The sequence below is a fragment of the Hevea brasiliensis genome, chromosome 7 (genome assembly GCF_030052815.1).
Source record: "Hevea brasiliensis isolate MT/VB/25A 57/8 chromosome 7, ASM3005281v1, whole genome shotgun sequence".
NCBI classification, from domain to species: domain Eukaryota; kingdom Viridiplantae; phylum Streptophyta; class Magnoliopsida; order Malpighiales; family Euphorbiaceae; genus Hevea; species Hevea brasiliensis.
The window spans coordinates 885636-899245 of NC_079499.1; the positions used below are offsets into that span (position 1 = coordinate 885636).

The 13610-nt window shown below is 31.6% G+C and overlaps 2 protein-coding genes across 10 annotated transcripts; one reads left to right on the top strand and one right to left on the bottom strand.

Moving 5' to 3' along the window:
- The first annotated feature begins 537 nt into the window (after positions 1 to 537).
- Positions 538 to 5824, top strand: LOC110659910 (serine carboxypeptidase 1). 2 transcript variants are annotated; one of them, XM_058149560.1, is made up of 16 exons: positions 538 to 637; positions 717 to 859; positions 1090 to 1263; positions 1366 to 1502; positions 3123 to 3199; positions 3285 to 3407; positions 3544 to 3646; positions 3750 to 3787; positions 3883 to 3987; positions 4070 to 4147; positions 4304 to 4546; positions 4637 to 4702; positions 4790 to 4911; positions 4999 to 5112; positions 5318 to 5363; positions 5615 to 5824. In XM_058149560.1, exons 3-16 carry the CDS (start codon positions 1127 to 1129, stop codon positions 5696 to 5698), a joined length of 1473 nt encoding a protein of 490 aa, XP_058005543.1. In that variant the 5' UTR covers positions 538 to 637; positions 717 to 859; positions 1090 to 1126; the 3' UTR covers positions 5699 to 5824. The 2 variants fall into 2 exon arrangements, with proteins under 2 accessions (XP_058005543.1, XP_058005544.1); XM_058149561.1 differs by having other exon boundaries at positions 622 to 859.
- LOC110659909 (probable protein phosphatase 2C 33) lies at positions 5812 to 12836 on the bottom strand. 8 transcript variants are annotated; one of them, XR_002495817.2, is made up of 8 exons: positions 12331 to 12836; positions 11360 to 11794; positions 10006 to 10395; positions 9798 to 9915; positions 8338 to 8561; positions 7726 to 8233; positions 7208 to 7302; positions 5812 to 6031 (listed from the first exon to the last, which is right to left on the bottom strand). XR_002495817.2 is itself a non-coding variant. In XM_021817996.2 (7 exons), the coding sequence occupies exons 2-6, from the start codon at positions 11612 to 11614 to the stop codon at positions 7736 to 7738; spliced, it is 1485 nt and encodes a 494-aa protein (XP_021673688.2). In that variant the 5' UTR covers positions 11615 to 11794; positions 12331 to 12836; the 3' UTR covers positions 7087 to 7302; positions 7726 to 7735. The 8 variants fall into 8 exon arrangements, 6 of the variants coding, with proteins under 6 accessions (XP_021673688.2, XP_021673689.2, XP_021673684.2 ...); XR_002495816.2 differs by having other exon boundaries at positions 5812 to 6050; XM_021817996.2 differs by lacking the exon at positions 5812 to 6031 and having other exon boundaries at positions 7087 to 7302.
- Between the last annotated feature and the right edge of the window lie 774 nt (positions 12837 to 13610).

The window sequence follows — 13610 nt, forward strand, 5'->3', positions numbered from 1 at the left end:
AATGGCTATTAGTTGTGTATTTCTTGAATAAAATATTCCAATAAAAAAGCACCTCAAATGGTTAGCTGTATTAATTAAAATTTAATATTGAAAGTGATGATTATTTAATTAATCGATGAATATGACCCTTCTTTCTTTTTGAAAGTTTCTTTTTTTTTTTATAAAATAAAAAAAGAAGAGTTTTTCTTAAAGTAGAATAAAAAGGCACCTTTCTTATATATATATTAAACATGCATATTGCAATTTTATAAATTTTCCACTTAAATTGATTTATATGTTCAAATGAATTCATCCATGCATGACCAAGAGATTCATATATTCTAGCTAAAGTATTTAATATTTTATGTGTCATTTTGTTCTTTTCAATTTTTATTTTTCAGAAAAAAGATTGTCAATATTAGTAATTTTCCTAAGAAGAATATATAGTTTCTTTTAAAAAAATAAGTTTAACTAATATGCAATTCTAATATATATAAAAATAAATCCAAAAAAAAAAAAAAGACTGGATATGTATTCTTGGTTTTCATGGAAAGTGGTAGGTGGGTCTTGACGTACGCCCTGATCATTTCCTTTTCTCATTGCGTTGCCTGCCACCAGCCATTTCAGGCAAAGTGCCTCTTTGTCTGTTCATACTTTGGTAGATCCCCACCTCCATCGTAAATATCAGCTAAACGACATGTCACATTTAACTAGCATTAGAGACTTCTTTTTTGTAGGTATATCAATGGAGTATGTGAAGATACCGAATTCTCTCTTGATCCAATACGCTCCAAAATCATCCTCCTCATTCTCCTGCAGTTATTTGGTGATGATTGAACGAAGTCCATTAACCAAACTCCAAGTAATCATGGAATTCAAGGTCTTCCCTTTTCCCTTTCAATTCTTTTTTCTCCTTTTGGCCTTATTTGCCCACTTCTTTTTTCTTCCTTTCTCTTTCATTGACCAAAAAGAAAGAATTTTTAACCCTTTCTTTTGCTTTTTTTTTTCAGTGCTTTAATCTTATATAGACTCCTCGTGTTCACCCAAATCAAACTCATCACCTCTCTTTTTCTCTCTCATAGAAACCCTTTACGTGTTATATACCTATAGGAGGCTTTATAGAGAAATCATCAGGAGTACTGTGATCATGGTCATTGATAACTTGAACTTGGCCACTTTTTGTATGATTTTGTTATTGGCATTCACTGAAGCTGCTCCAAAAGGTTCCCTCGTCACCAGGTTACCTGGTTTCAATGGAAATTTCCCATCAAAACACCACTCAGGGCAAGTCATGTCGTTCCCTAGCTTGCTTCTTTGATATATGTTGCTGTAAGTTTTGATGAGGACATAAATGTCTATATCTGTGATTTTTTGTTCTTCTTATAGCTATCTGAGCTTCGACCAGAAGAATCTCTTCTACTACTTCATTGTTTCTGAAAGAAATCCATTGAAAGATCCCGTTGTCTTGTGGCTTAATGGCGGACCTGGCTGCTCTAGCTTTGATGGATTCGTTTATGAACATGGTATATATGTGTTCTCTGGGCATTAATTTTATATATTTTTTTTCTTTTATTCTCTGGTCTGGATGCCTGTTTTTCAACACCACAAGCAATTAAGCAAAGCAATTTTTCACTAGCAAAATCGATCCATTTAAGGTACATATTCAAATTTCCTTTCAAAAAAGGTTATTTTATTTTTATAGTCAGATATTTTTCATTAATTTTTACACATTAAAATTAAGTTTTCTTTAAATGATTTTAAGAATTCACTCTTTCATTATATAACATCCTGCATTTAAGATAAATGATTTTAAATTAGTTTAAATAAAATTAACTTCTAATTTATAATAAAGAAAAACACATATTTAAGATTTTATCTCATTATATATATATATATATATATAAATTAAATTAATTAAAGATTTAATTTTTAAAAATTTCATCAGTGATTTACTTTTTCTCTTTTGTGCTTTATTATTATTTACTATTTCAGTTTATTTTTATCTCTCATATTTGAGTTTTGTATGATAATCAAGAAAATGATAGAATAATTTTATTTTTATAAAAATATATTAATAATTAATTAAATTACTAAATATCTCACCTAATTGTTCATTCTATAAATTAATATTTATTATATTTAGTAGAAATAAAAAATAAAATTAGAAAAAAAATAGCTAATACTTCTATTTTTTTTAAATATGACAGAAAATTGTAGATAAAAAAAAAATACAACAGATTAAAAATAACGGAGGGAGTATTTCTTATCTCCAGTTGTTCGGGTAGTTGTCCACATATTTTAGTTGAGAACGTGTGTATGAAGGTGGTGTAATTAGTCGTCTAAATGTCTATTGATTTAGCAAGTTGAGGATATGGGAAGCACCACAGCCATAGCTATTAGAGACATAGACATTTGGCTTTTGTCAACAAGTTCATTTTCTTTATATTGATGGATCAACGATCATCACTCGCATGCACATGATATTTTTGGCCTCTTTAAAATTCTATTTATTTATGCATAAATCAAGTATTATTCATTGCTAGCTTAATTAATTAATATAATTGCATCGACAAAGACCATCTACTAACTCTATTATTATTATTATGGTTCTCATTTCTCCACATCAACTATATATATATTAGACATGTGGCCAACATTCAATCACATATCCTTCAAACCATTTCTCTACAATAAATATTTCTTATCTTATGTCTTTGTAATAGAGCTAGTAAAAGGGTATACAAATGGAGAAATTTTATATTGAATTATTAATTTCATGTAAATATCTTATGTAGAATTATAGCTAGGTTTTAAAAAAATTAATACATAAATAATTATAATTATTGAAATTAAAAAAAATACTTTGAAAATTTTAATTTTATGGAATTTATTTATATGCATAATTATTTTTATTTATTTATCATTCTATGTAGGTTATTTATATAGAATCATCGTTTTATTTTATAATTTCTCATATAAATAGCTTAGATTAATAAAATTAAGTTCAATTCAATCTAATTTTCATCATTTAATAGGACTGAAGCAGCTCATGTTTATAAATAAATTTAAAAAAATAAATAAATGCACAACTCATGATGTTTTATTAATGGTTTTTGCTGTTCATTTCAATTGAAACAATGCAGGACCATTCAACTTTGAGGAAGGGAAGCCTAAAGGAAGCCCACCTAAATTGCATCTCAATCCATACAGCTGGTCCAAGGTCATTTCAATTTATATTATTTAATTATATTATATTATCTCATGTCTTATGAGTTTATTAAAATTAATTTTGATGATTTTGGTAGGTTTCAAATATTATTTATTTGGACTCTCCATGTGGGGTTGGCCTCTCTTACTCTATAAATACTACCAAATACATAACAGGTGACCAGCAAACTGCAGTTGATACCCATACTTTCCTCCTGAAGGTAACCTATAAATTAAGTTCAGCAATCCCTAAAAAAAAATAAAATAAAATGAACCAAAAACCGCATTAAAATATATAAAATATTGCTTTAAATAAGTAACAATAACACACATATTATTATTTTTTTTTCAATACAGTGGCTCGAACTATATCCAGAATTTGTCACCAATCCATTTTATATTGCTGGAGAATCTTATGCTGGAATTTACGTGCCTACTCTTGCATCCGAAGTGGTGAAAGGTATACTTAATTATAGATTTCTGTTTAATTAAAACTATAATGAAATTAATATAATATATGCAAAATTTGTGTTAAATATATAGTAATTACCTATTTCTTGCAGGAATAAAAGCTGGTAAAAAACCCATCATCAATTTCAAGGTATATAACTTTTGCAAGAAAAATTTTACTTTTTTTTTGGGGGGAAAGGTAAAAAAATTCAAAAGCTATCTAATTTGTTAATAATTGACATGCAGGGTTACTTGGTGGGAAATGGAGCATCACGCAGCAAATTTGATGGGATCAATGCTCTTCTTTCTTTTACACATGGGATGGGTCTTATCTCGGATGATATTTTTGAGGTGGGAGAGAAACTTTCTTTCCTCCTTTAACTTCTAGTCTCATAGATTTTGCTCACTATTGATGCAATTTTAACTCTTTCAGGAAATTCAAAGTACTTGCAAGGGAAATTATTACAAGCCTACTGCTAATTGCGACACAAGCCTTGGCAAACTAGATAGAGTAAGATAGTTAATGATTATTTAGCTAAAATATATTAAGACTCGAACTCAACATCTAATATTGTAATGCAAACAATCAGGAATTGAAATTGGTGTTTATTCACAACAACATCTAACTACTAAATATATATTATGATTATTTTTCAATGGTAATTAGTCTCTTTCGGGCTTGAACATTTATGATATCCTTGAGCCATGCTACCATGACCCTGAATCGCAACAAAAAGCTCAAGGAAACTCAACTTTGCCTGTTAGCTTCCAGCAATTAGGGGCTACAGACAGGCCTCTCAAGGTAAGAAAGAGAATGTTCGGCCGAGCTTGGCCTCTTTGGGCGCTAGAAAGAGAAGGTCACCTTCCACTGTGGCCTAAACTAGCAGAACAAGGCAGTGTTCCATGTTTTGTAAGTAATTATCCATGCAATGTTACGTAATGCATTTTCGCCTTTTGATACTTTTGAAGTGATTATATTTACGAGTTTGGTTTGCTTCAGAGTGATGAAGTTGCAACTGCATGGCTTAACGATGAATCAGTTAGAAAAGCAATTCATGCTCAGCCAGTAAATGACTTCAATTTTGCTTGTATTGTTTCAAAATTTTCTTTACTTGGTTATATTTTACGATTAACATGTGCTCATCAATAATAGAAATCAATTGCTGGTACTTGGGAGCTTTGCACTGATAGAATAGATTATGAATCCTATGTTGGAAGTATGATCCCTTACCACAAGAACTTAACCACCCAAGAATATAGAGCACTCATATACAGGTATTATTTTTTATTTTTTTTATTTTTTTAGATTATTACTTGTTAGTAAAGAATTTAAAAAATAATAATAATAATAATTTTCCGCAGTGGAGACCATGATATGTGCGTGCCATTCACTGGGACTCAAGCATGGACTAGATCACTTGGATATAAGATTATTGATGAATGGAGACCTTGGATTTCCAATGACCAAGTTGCTGGGTAAGTTTCACTAAATGAAATAATGCTCATCAAGATTTATTTTTCCTTTCTTTTGGGATTTTTTTCCTTTTTAATTTTGAATGTGATGGTGATTCAAATTTTAGATTTCACAGCTTTAAAAATATGTCAAATACTATTAAGATCAGTAAAGCTCATTGCTTTCTTTAGATCGTTCTAAATTGTGGATTAATCACCTTTGTTTCAGGTACTTGCAAGGATATGACAACAACCTCACCTTTCTGACCATCAAGGTAAGAGAATTATTATATGGTATTTTTTGCTTAATTATGTTGACTATCTCCTTAGGATTTTTCTTGTTTAGACTTGACCTATCATAAACTCAAGACCTAAGATATATAATGAAATTCATTAATTAAATATATAGATTTCTCATATTTATATTTTCAATTTATAATAAACTAGATTTAGACAAGAATTTCCTATTTTGTTATTTGTTATAGCCTGTGCTTATAAGGATATATGGGAAACTCTCATGGTTCAGGGCGCAGGGCATACAGTTCCTGAGTACAAGCCTCGGGAGTCATTGGATTTCTATAGCCGTTGGTTAGATGGGAAGCCAATATAATCTACTGGGAAAAAACTGCCTACGTAATTTTTTAATCAATAGCATTTTGATTTTTCATCTTCTTCTGTTGTACAATTAAAGAAATCAAGTTCCATTTATTTACACAAGCAAAAAAATTAAAAGGAACTGTTCTATAAATTAAAATAAGCATTTACATTTTGGCCCTATATATATATATACCCAATTGAAAAGTTTGATAAGCCAACACCCACCATCATAGACTAGTAGCTGAGTTCAACACATAAACACAAAAGAAAATAATACAGTAAAATAAAAAATTCCCCTTCCATGCAATTGCTGAGAAAAGAAGGCATGGAATTGCTTGGGTACCGACTGCAAGAGACATTGATGACTGCAAAAAATTATTCTAAGCATTTGTAGGAAAATAAAATAAATAAATGATTAGTCATATCAATTTATATGGCACAAAAGTTGACAAAACTTGATATATTTTTTGAATGGCCATTCAAACAGGGGAATCAATTAATCTTCAGTTGTTCATCTATCATTTCACTTGAAATCAAATCAGATTAGATGTGGAAAATAGGATGAAGCTGAGAATGCAAACATTGTACTTTTTTTTTTATGAAATTAGAAGGTCCGAGTTCATTCCACCAAGAAATTCCGAGTTTGTGATTAGTCATATCAATTAATTGTTTGGTCATTTTGTGGCCGAAAGTTTCTTTTGGAGTGAGAGAAATAATGAAATAAAATCATTAGTGCTTCCCAACTGGACGATGAACACTCGTCAAGCCAAAAGTGAATGGCAGAATAACAAAATTTCAGAAACACAAAATTATGGGTAAATTATTTTTTTTTTTTAATTTTTAACTAAAACTTATTGTGTTTTTTAAAATTAAATTCTTTTATTTTTCTATAAAAAAAATTAATCAATTTGAATATTTATATTTTTTTAATCTCTATATTTTTATCTATACATACAATTCTTTTTATTAAAATTAAAATAAGTTAATTAACGTTTTCTTTAACTTGAAGACTAAATAGTTTAATTTTATAAAATAAAAGACTTTTTTAATTAATTTTTTAAAAAATAAAAACTAAATAATTAATTTTAATTAAATACAAGAATTTAATAGTAATTTATTCTAAAATATAGCATTTTTATTTTTGACACCAGAGATGGTCACTAGATCAGTTTCAGTTTAATGTTCGATCAAATTCAACGGTTGAAATTAACAGAAAGAAAAATATTCAGATTATGTCCAAAGTAAAACCTATTGATTCTGATGTAATTCAAGACTGATTTTGATTAAACCAATTTTAATCAATTTCAACTTCAAATTCGACCCATTCAGCTATGATTCGGATCTCATTTTAGCAATTTGGAGATCCACATAAAACTATGAAAAATCCAGGGAACATCAAGAGAGTGAAAAGCCCAGCAAAGGATGGGACCTGATGACAATATGGTTTCCAGTATTTTTGCAGTCAAAAACTCGAAAGCTAAAAAGATTTGTAATGTAGGGCAAATTGGTTTTGCTTTCTAACCTCAAATATAGATATGATGCATTCTATCAGCCAATTTCTACCACAAGTTGGCCACTTGGGGTTTGATAGAACAACAATGAGGCAGTTGCTTTCTCCTGTTAAATAGTGAAAAAAAAAAAAAAAAAAAAACTCTTATGAGCTAGGAAAAAAATATGCTGTGCGAGATGCATAAAGAGTTCACATCTGAACATCACATTATCAAAGAAAAATCAAGTTGAAACTTGAAGGATGCGTCATTGTCACAAAATTATAATCAACACGAACAAAACCAACAGATCACACCCAAAAAGAAAATAGACGGAGAGTTGGATTTACAAAATTCCAATTCTACCCACACTAGAGAGAGAAAGGATGATTTCCCAGACACACTAATATAGCTGGGCCAACCTCTCCTGTCCAAATTTATCATTTAATGGCCCTACAACTTTTTTTCCCTGCTTCTGTCGACAAATAAACCAAACAGAAATAAGGAAAAGAAAGAATAGAAATTAATTAAGAAAATCCAGGACTAACAAAACCTTTCTTTTGTCATTTCCGAGTCATTGTCTCTCCAGCAGCCTTCTTGTCTTCCTTTCCAGGCACAAACCTTGGCAAATTTAACAGGGTGTTGACACGAGAAACTCCTTCTAGCGCAGACCACTCTATCCCCGATTCCAATTGCATTTCATCTTGCTTCGAGGAATCCTCTTCTGCACTTCCATCTAAGAGTGCCTCTTTCCCAGTCCGCACAGTACCTGAGCGGGCCAATCCTGTCGGACCAGAGAGATCACCCTCTTTCTGATTGTCAATGTCAGTTTGATCCACTGAAGTAGGCTGCTGCTCTTTTGTATTAGCGTTGGATGCAGTGGATAAATTGCTAGTGCCAAGGAAGAGGCAAACTACAGCACAATCATCCACTTTGGAAGTTGGATACTTGCATCTCCAAGCTCGAACTGCTGACTCAACCAAGGCTCTCGCTGCAGAAGAACGTGCTGGGGCTGATGCTACAATGTCTACCACTTCTTTATTTGAGAGAACATCCCAAATCTACATAACACAAAACACAATTACATCCCAATAAAATGAAAAATGCAGAAAGTTAAATTCATTCAACAATGAGAGAGACATGCCATGGTAGAACCAATTCTTACCCCATCAGTGGCCAAAACTATAAACTCATCCTTATCGGTCAGGCGCCGGAAGGATATATCAGGCACAGAGATAAGGCCAAAATCCTTCAGGCAAAAATCTCCAAAAGCTCGTGCCATGGCAAGGCCAGGAGAGTCATTGTTTGGTAGCCAGACCCTAGCTACCTCAGGTTCATCCTGAAGAGCAAAAACGCGCCCTTTACACTTCCTAATTCTTTCCGCTTCCGCTTTAAGAACCAATAGTGAGTGAGAGAAGGAAAGGGGAAAAAAGCACATTAATAAAAGCTAAAAAGGAGGACCACAAGATCTAGCAAGAAATCATATTACAGTTTTTAATCACAGAAACATATTTTCCATTTCAACACCGCAGATCTCATTTAAGCCTCTTGCCAAACATTGTCAAAGTTAACTCCCTTGCATGGATGTGCCATGAACTCATGCAATCCTCAAGTTCCCACTCATCCTCCAGCCTACACTTAGAATCACTATTATAATTGACCTTTTCTGTGCTATCACGGTTCTCAGTGCATGTGTATCCCAGGTCATAGACCATTATGCTCACTTGGTTTTCTCTTCGCATATAATCAATTTAAACCACATGTGACTTAGCATCCTCCAATATCACTTTGTTTGCTTTTTCTCTCAGATAAATCATAAAATGTTGAAGTACATTGAAGTTCTCATCCAGTGAATCAAATACACAAAACAATAATTTATGGAATCTCAGACATCAAGAAATATCAGTTGCACTCAGAATATAGGAATATGGAAGTGTATCCTGCATGTTAAAAATTAGGATACTTTAAACATTTTGTTCATTACCACCTGCCTAGACATTCTAGTTCTATTGCACTGCAATTCCCAATAATAATAGACACCACAAAGAAAAGAGGTGGAAGAAGAAACTAAATAAAAGAGAGAACAAAATCTATCACGCAGTCAATCAATGGACAATAGACAATACAGACAGAAAGACATACAGATATGAGAAAGTGGAATCAAGAAATTCCTGGACTGGTTTCTGACTACTCATCTAATGTCTTGACAAAGAAGGTGATTTGATCAGAAATGACTGAGTTGGTCATAATATCAAGTTTCTTTCAACCCTCAAAAAGTTAGGATTTTAACCTGCTATTCCACTATGATTGTTCAGCAAAATATGCGATACAGATTTAGAAGCTTACAAGGGGAAACTGCATATTTCATATCTGCAAAGTAAAATCTTACAAAAGAAAAACTAGGCTTTTAGTCATGAAAAGAGTTAATATTAGCATGAGGCATGTGCATTAGTGCACAAAAGAAGCAACTATGAATTCTTGTCCCTTCTACATAATGGATTAATGTGTTTTCCCTTGCCTAGCAAATACAGTATTTTGTACAGGACACCAATGATCATTTTCAGTAGAAGAAGAACAGTTGGTCAGAACATGTTATTATACAAGAAAGCAAGGGTGGAAAGCTACCTGGAAGATTTGGTTTGAGATCAACGGTCAACTGAACTGCAACAAGAGAGTCATCCTTGTCCCTTGTACCCAGTACAGCCCTGGAGTCCCCAACATTACCGACGACAAGATACTGGCCCTATACAAACAGCCAAGCAATCATTATCGAGAAGGATATATCACAATTTTAAAAACATACAAAATACATGTTTGATGATGCAATATGAACCTGCTTGATCAATGTAACTGCTGTAGTCCCACTGCAAAAGCAATCAATATTTGTGTGCACTTTCAGTTCCCTGTCCATGACTTTGAAAGCCTTGAGAAATGACTCTTTCAGTGTCTGAAAAAAATCTGGATGCTTTTCAGTGTCCTCAAGATCAACAGAAGCCCTAGATTCTTCATCAGCAGATATGAAAGCAGTGTCTTCAGAATTCATGCTTCCAGTAGTATTAAGGCTAATCTCTTTGAGAACATCCTCACTAGTTATATTGACTTCCCAATGAGCACTCAGTCTTAAGGGAAGGTGATCCCTCACTCTTTTAGCAACCATATGACCATAAGGACCATGGCCATCAAAAACTCCACAAAATACTGTATCTGTCCTTGATCCAAAGTTCTGGAAATACACACTTTCAGCATGGTAAGAAAAAAATTTTCTACTTTTCAAATACAAGCGCATTGCGATTGTTATACATTATATTTTAATACAGTGAAGAGAGATATATATTAATAGCTTATATAATCATCTAATTTTACAAGCATGAAAAGCGTAAATGCATAAAGCATAAAGCATGAAGAAACTTTCAGTTCAATCTCATCATTTGCTTTCAATTTACCAAACAAAAGTTAAAATCACATCTTTTATTGTATAAACATAATTCTGACAGAGCCAGCATTTCAAAATTATCGTCAGCAATCAGTGTCTTCAACACACTTATCACTATCTGGCAGGAGGATATTCTTCCATGCACCATGTGTAATGAAACCAATAAATGCAATTACAAAAAGAAAAAAAAATCAATCACAAAAAGAAAAAAAAAATCAATTCATTGATTAGCTTGCAGGAAGAAACCACAAAGATACATTGATATAACAGGATAAAATGAATAAAGAAAAGAATGAAATCCTGTGCAATAAATAAATAAATAATAAATCATTTGGGTTTTGATATGTATGGCAGGAACTTGATGCACAAAGAGGTGAACTAAATCTTTCATTGCATGATGAACACAATTTTTCCTTAGCAAATTTGCAAAAGGAACCCAAACCAGAAAGAAAAAACAGGGTTCAAACAGTCACCATATATTTAAGATTGGGTGAAGCAACAAAATCTTTTGGTAATATCCCAAAAGAATGGGAGCAATAAAGAAAATTCTACTGATAGATTGACTACACAAGCGGCTGAATCAAGAGCAAACGGTTATTTAATAAACATAATATTTTTATAACTTCATGTTTGCAAAGTTAACCATTAAACACAGAGAAACTAAATGAAAAATCCATTTGATTTCCAATCAGACCATCTGAATGATAATAAAATCCCATGAAAATGAACCAAACTATGTAAAGGAAAAGCTAACCTCCCAAACAATCATGGCATCTTGATTGGTCCCTTTCTTGCCCTGTTGGGTAAACAGTGAAGCAGTATCGCTCGACCCATTCAAGAACAACCTCCCCGGAATCCGATGAAGTGGCTCTTCCCTCCTATAGTCAAAAGAAGAATTCCGTGACCCTGGTCGCTTCTTCGAGTTCTTCCTCTTCCTTATCCCAAAAGCAGGAGAGGAAGGCGTACCAGGGCGAGGGCTCCTGCTTTCTGCAGACAAGCAGGACCCCATCCTGAGGGCCCTGATAATATTTAATATGCACTCCAGACCAGCCAGACAATAGCAACCACTATTCTCAGAAGATGGATCCGTAAGAACTGATTGGTGAAGAACCGATAAATCCTTTGGAAGTCAGAGCCCAGTGATGCAATCAATCAACCAAATTCACCCTTATATTGATCAAACAACAATCTGTAAGAAGATCAATACAAAAACTTTTAAGCACTGGAATAAGAATCAGAGAGAGAATCTAGACAAAATCTTTCGGAATTGAAAGCCTAGTTATTGAACTTGTTCCTTAATTAGGTATCAAACTCTTAAAAAACAAAGAATCTATGAGCAAATTGCAACATACCCTATTGAATTCACAGACCGATAATCAAACTCTAGCTTAGATTTGCCTTAAAGCCACAACTAAATGCTAGAATTAGGCAATTCACCGAGAAGAAATAAAAAAAGGAAATGAATTTGCCAAAGCTTTTTAATTCCTACAGAAGTAAAAATACACCTTTTAATGACACTTTTTTTTATTCAACCAGCGATAATGGATAAGAATATTCACTCCCTCTTTTCCATTTTTTATTTATAAATTCATAATAAAAGGTAAAAAAAAAAAGCATATATATTATATATTAAAAAGATCAGATCTATCACACTTTTACAATCTTAAAATGCGAGAAAATCCCCTTAATCAAAAGGCATTTATTTGACAATTGATGCCCACCAACCTCGATCCTAATTCCAATCTTCACTGGTGCGCCCAACACAACAATTCTTGTTCAGATCAAGCCTTATGGATGGAGAATGAAGCAAAAACCAATTGAAATAGGAAAAAACAAGTCAATGATGCAATAAAAAAAAAATAATTCAAGACAAAGGAGAAGAATTCAAAGCTGGGCATTAAAAGAACATGCTCGGGGACGCCAAGACAAAAGACAAGAATGATTAGATAGTAAAATTTGGAGATAGAGAGAGATTGAATATTGCGGAGGGAGTGAATCTGTTTTAGAGAGAGAGAAAGAGAGCAAGAGTGTATGTGGGTAAGGCAACCAGAAATGAGGAAGGGTAGCAGAAATCAATTAGGAGAAATAATAGGAACCACCAAGAGCAAAGAGAAGAAGAAGAAACTTGCATAAAAACCGTTCTTAATAATGACTTAGAGAGAGAGAGAGAGAGAGAGAGAGAGAGAGAGAGAGAGAGAGAATTCTAGAGAGAGAAAGTGTGGTCTCTCCCTTCTCTGTCACTTTCACAAGCTTCAGATACGGCAAAGAGCTTCCGAGAGAGGAGAGATGTTCCTGCTATCCGAATTTCGATATTTCGATAAATAGAGTTATTATTTACTAATTAACTATGGATTATCTACCATTCAATTTTCTTTAATTTAATAAAAAAAAAATAAGAACATGTGAGTTGCTTTAGATATGGGTCTGATCCTCTGATCCGATTATAATTCATTTAATCAAAATCATTTTATTTAATAAAAATAAATCAACATTAAAATTATAATAATTTTAATAAAATTTTTATTTTTATATAATATATATATATATATATATATATATATATATTATATTTTATATTTGAGTCTAATACTCTAATTCATAATTAGATTATAATCTATTTAATTATAATCATTTTATTTAATAAAAATTAATTATTGTTAAAATTATAATAATTTTAATAAAATTTTTATTTTTATATAATATATATATATATATATATTATATTTTATATTTGAGTCTAATACTCTAATTCATAATTAGATTATAATCCATTTAATTATAATCATTTTATTTAATAAAAATTAATTATTATTAAAATTATAATAATTTTAATAAAATTTTTATTTTTATATAATTTACAGGAATACATATTTCACATTTGATGTGAAATTTTAAAAAATCAATTCTTAAATATGTTTGACCCATTGGAGATTGATATTTTAAAATCTTACATTAATTATAGAGTGTGTTATATAGTCTTAATCAATTTAGTCTAATTTTATATA

Coding starts and splice junctions, on each gene's coding strand:
- LOC110659910 (XM_058149560.1), top strand. CDS start 1,127: ATGGTCATTGATAACTTGAACTTGGCCACTTTTTGTATGATTTTGTTA. Junction 3,647..3,749: donor TGCATCCGAAGTGGTGAAAG/GTATACTTAATT, acceptor TATTTCTTGCAG/GAATAAAAGCTGGTAAAAAA. Junction 4,703..4,789: donor AAGCAATTCATGCTCAGCCA/GTAAATGACTTC, acceptor CATCAATAATAG/AAATCAATTGCTGGTACTTG.
- LOC110659909 (XM_021817996.2), bottom strand. CDS start 11,614: ATGGGGTCCTGCTTGTCTGCAGAAAGCAGGAGCCCTCGCCCTGGTACG. Junction 10,396..11,359: donor ATGCCATGATTGTTTGGGAG/GTTAGCTTTTCC, acceptor GTGTATTTCCAG/AACTTTGGATCAAGGACAGA. Junction 8,234..8,337: donor TAGTTTTGGCCACTGATGGG/GTAAGAATTGGT, acceptor TGTGTTATGTAG/ATTTGGGATGTTCTCTCAAA.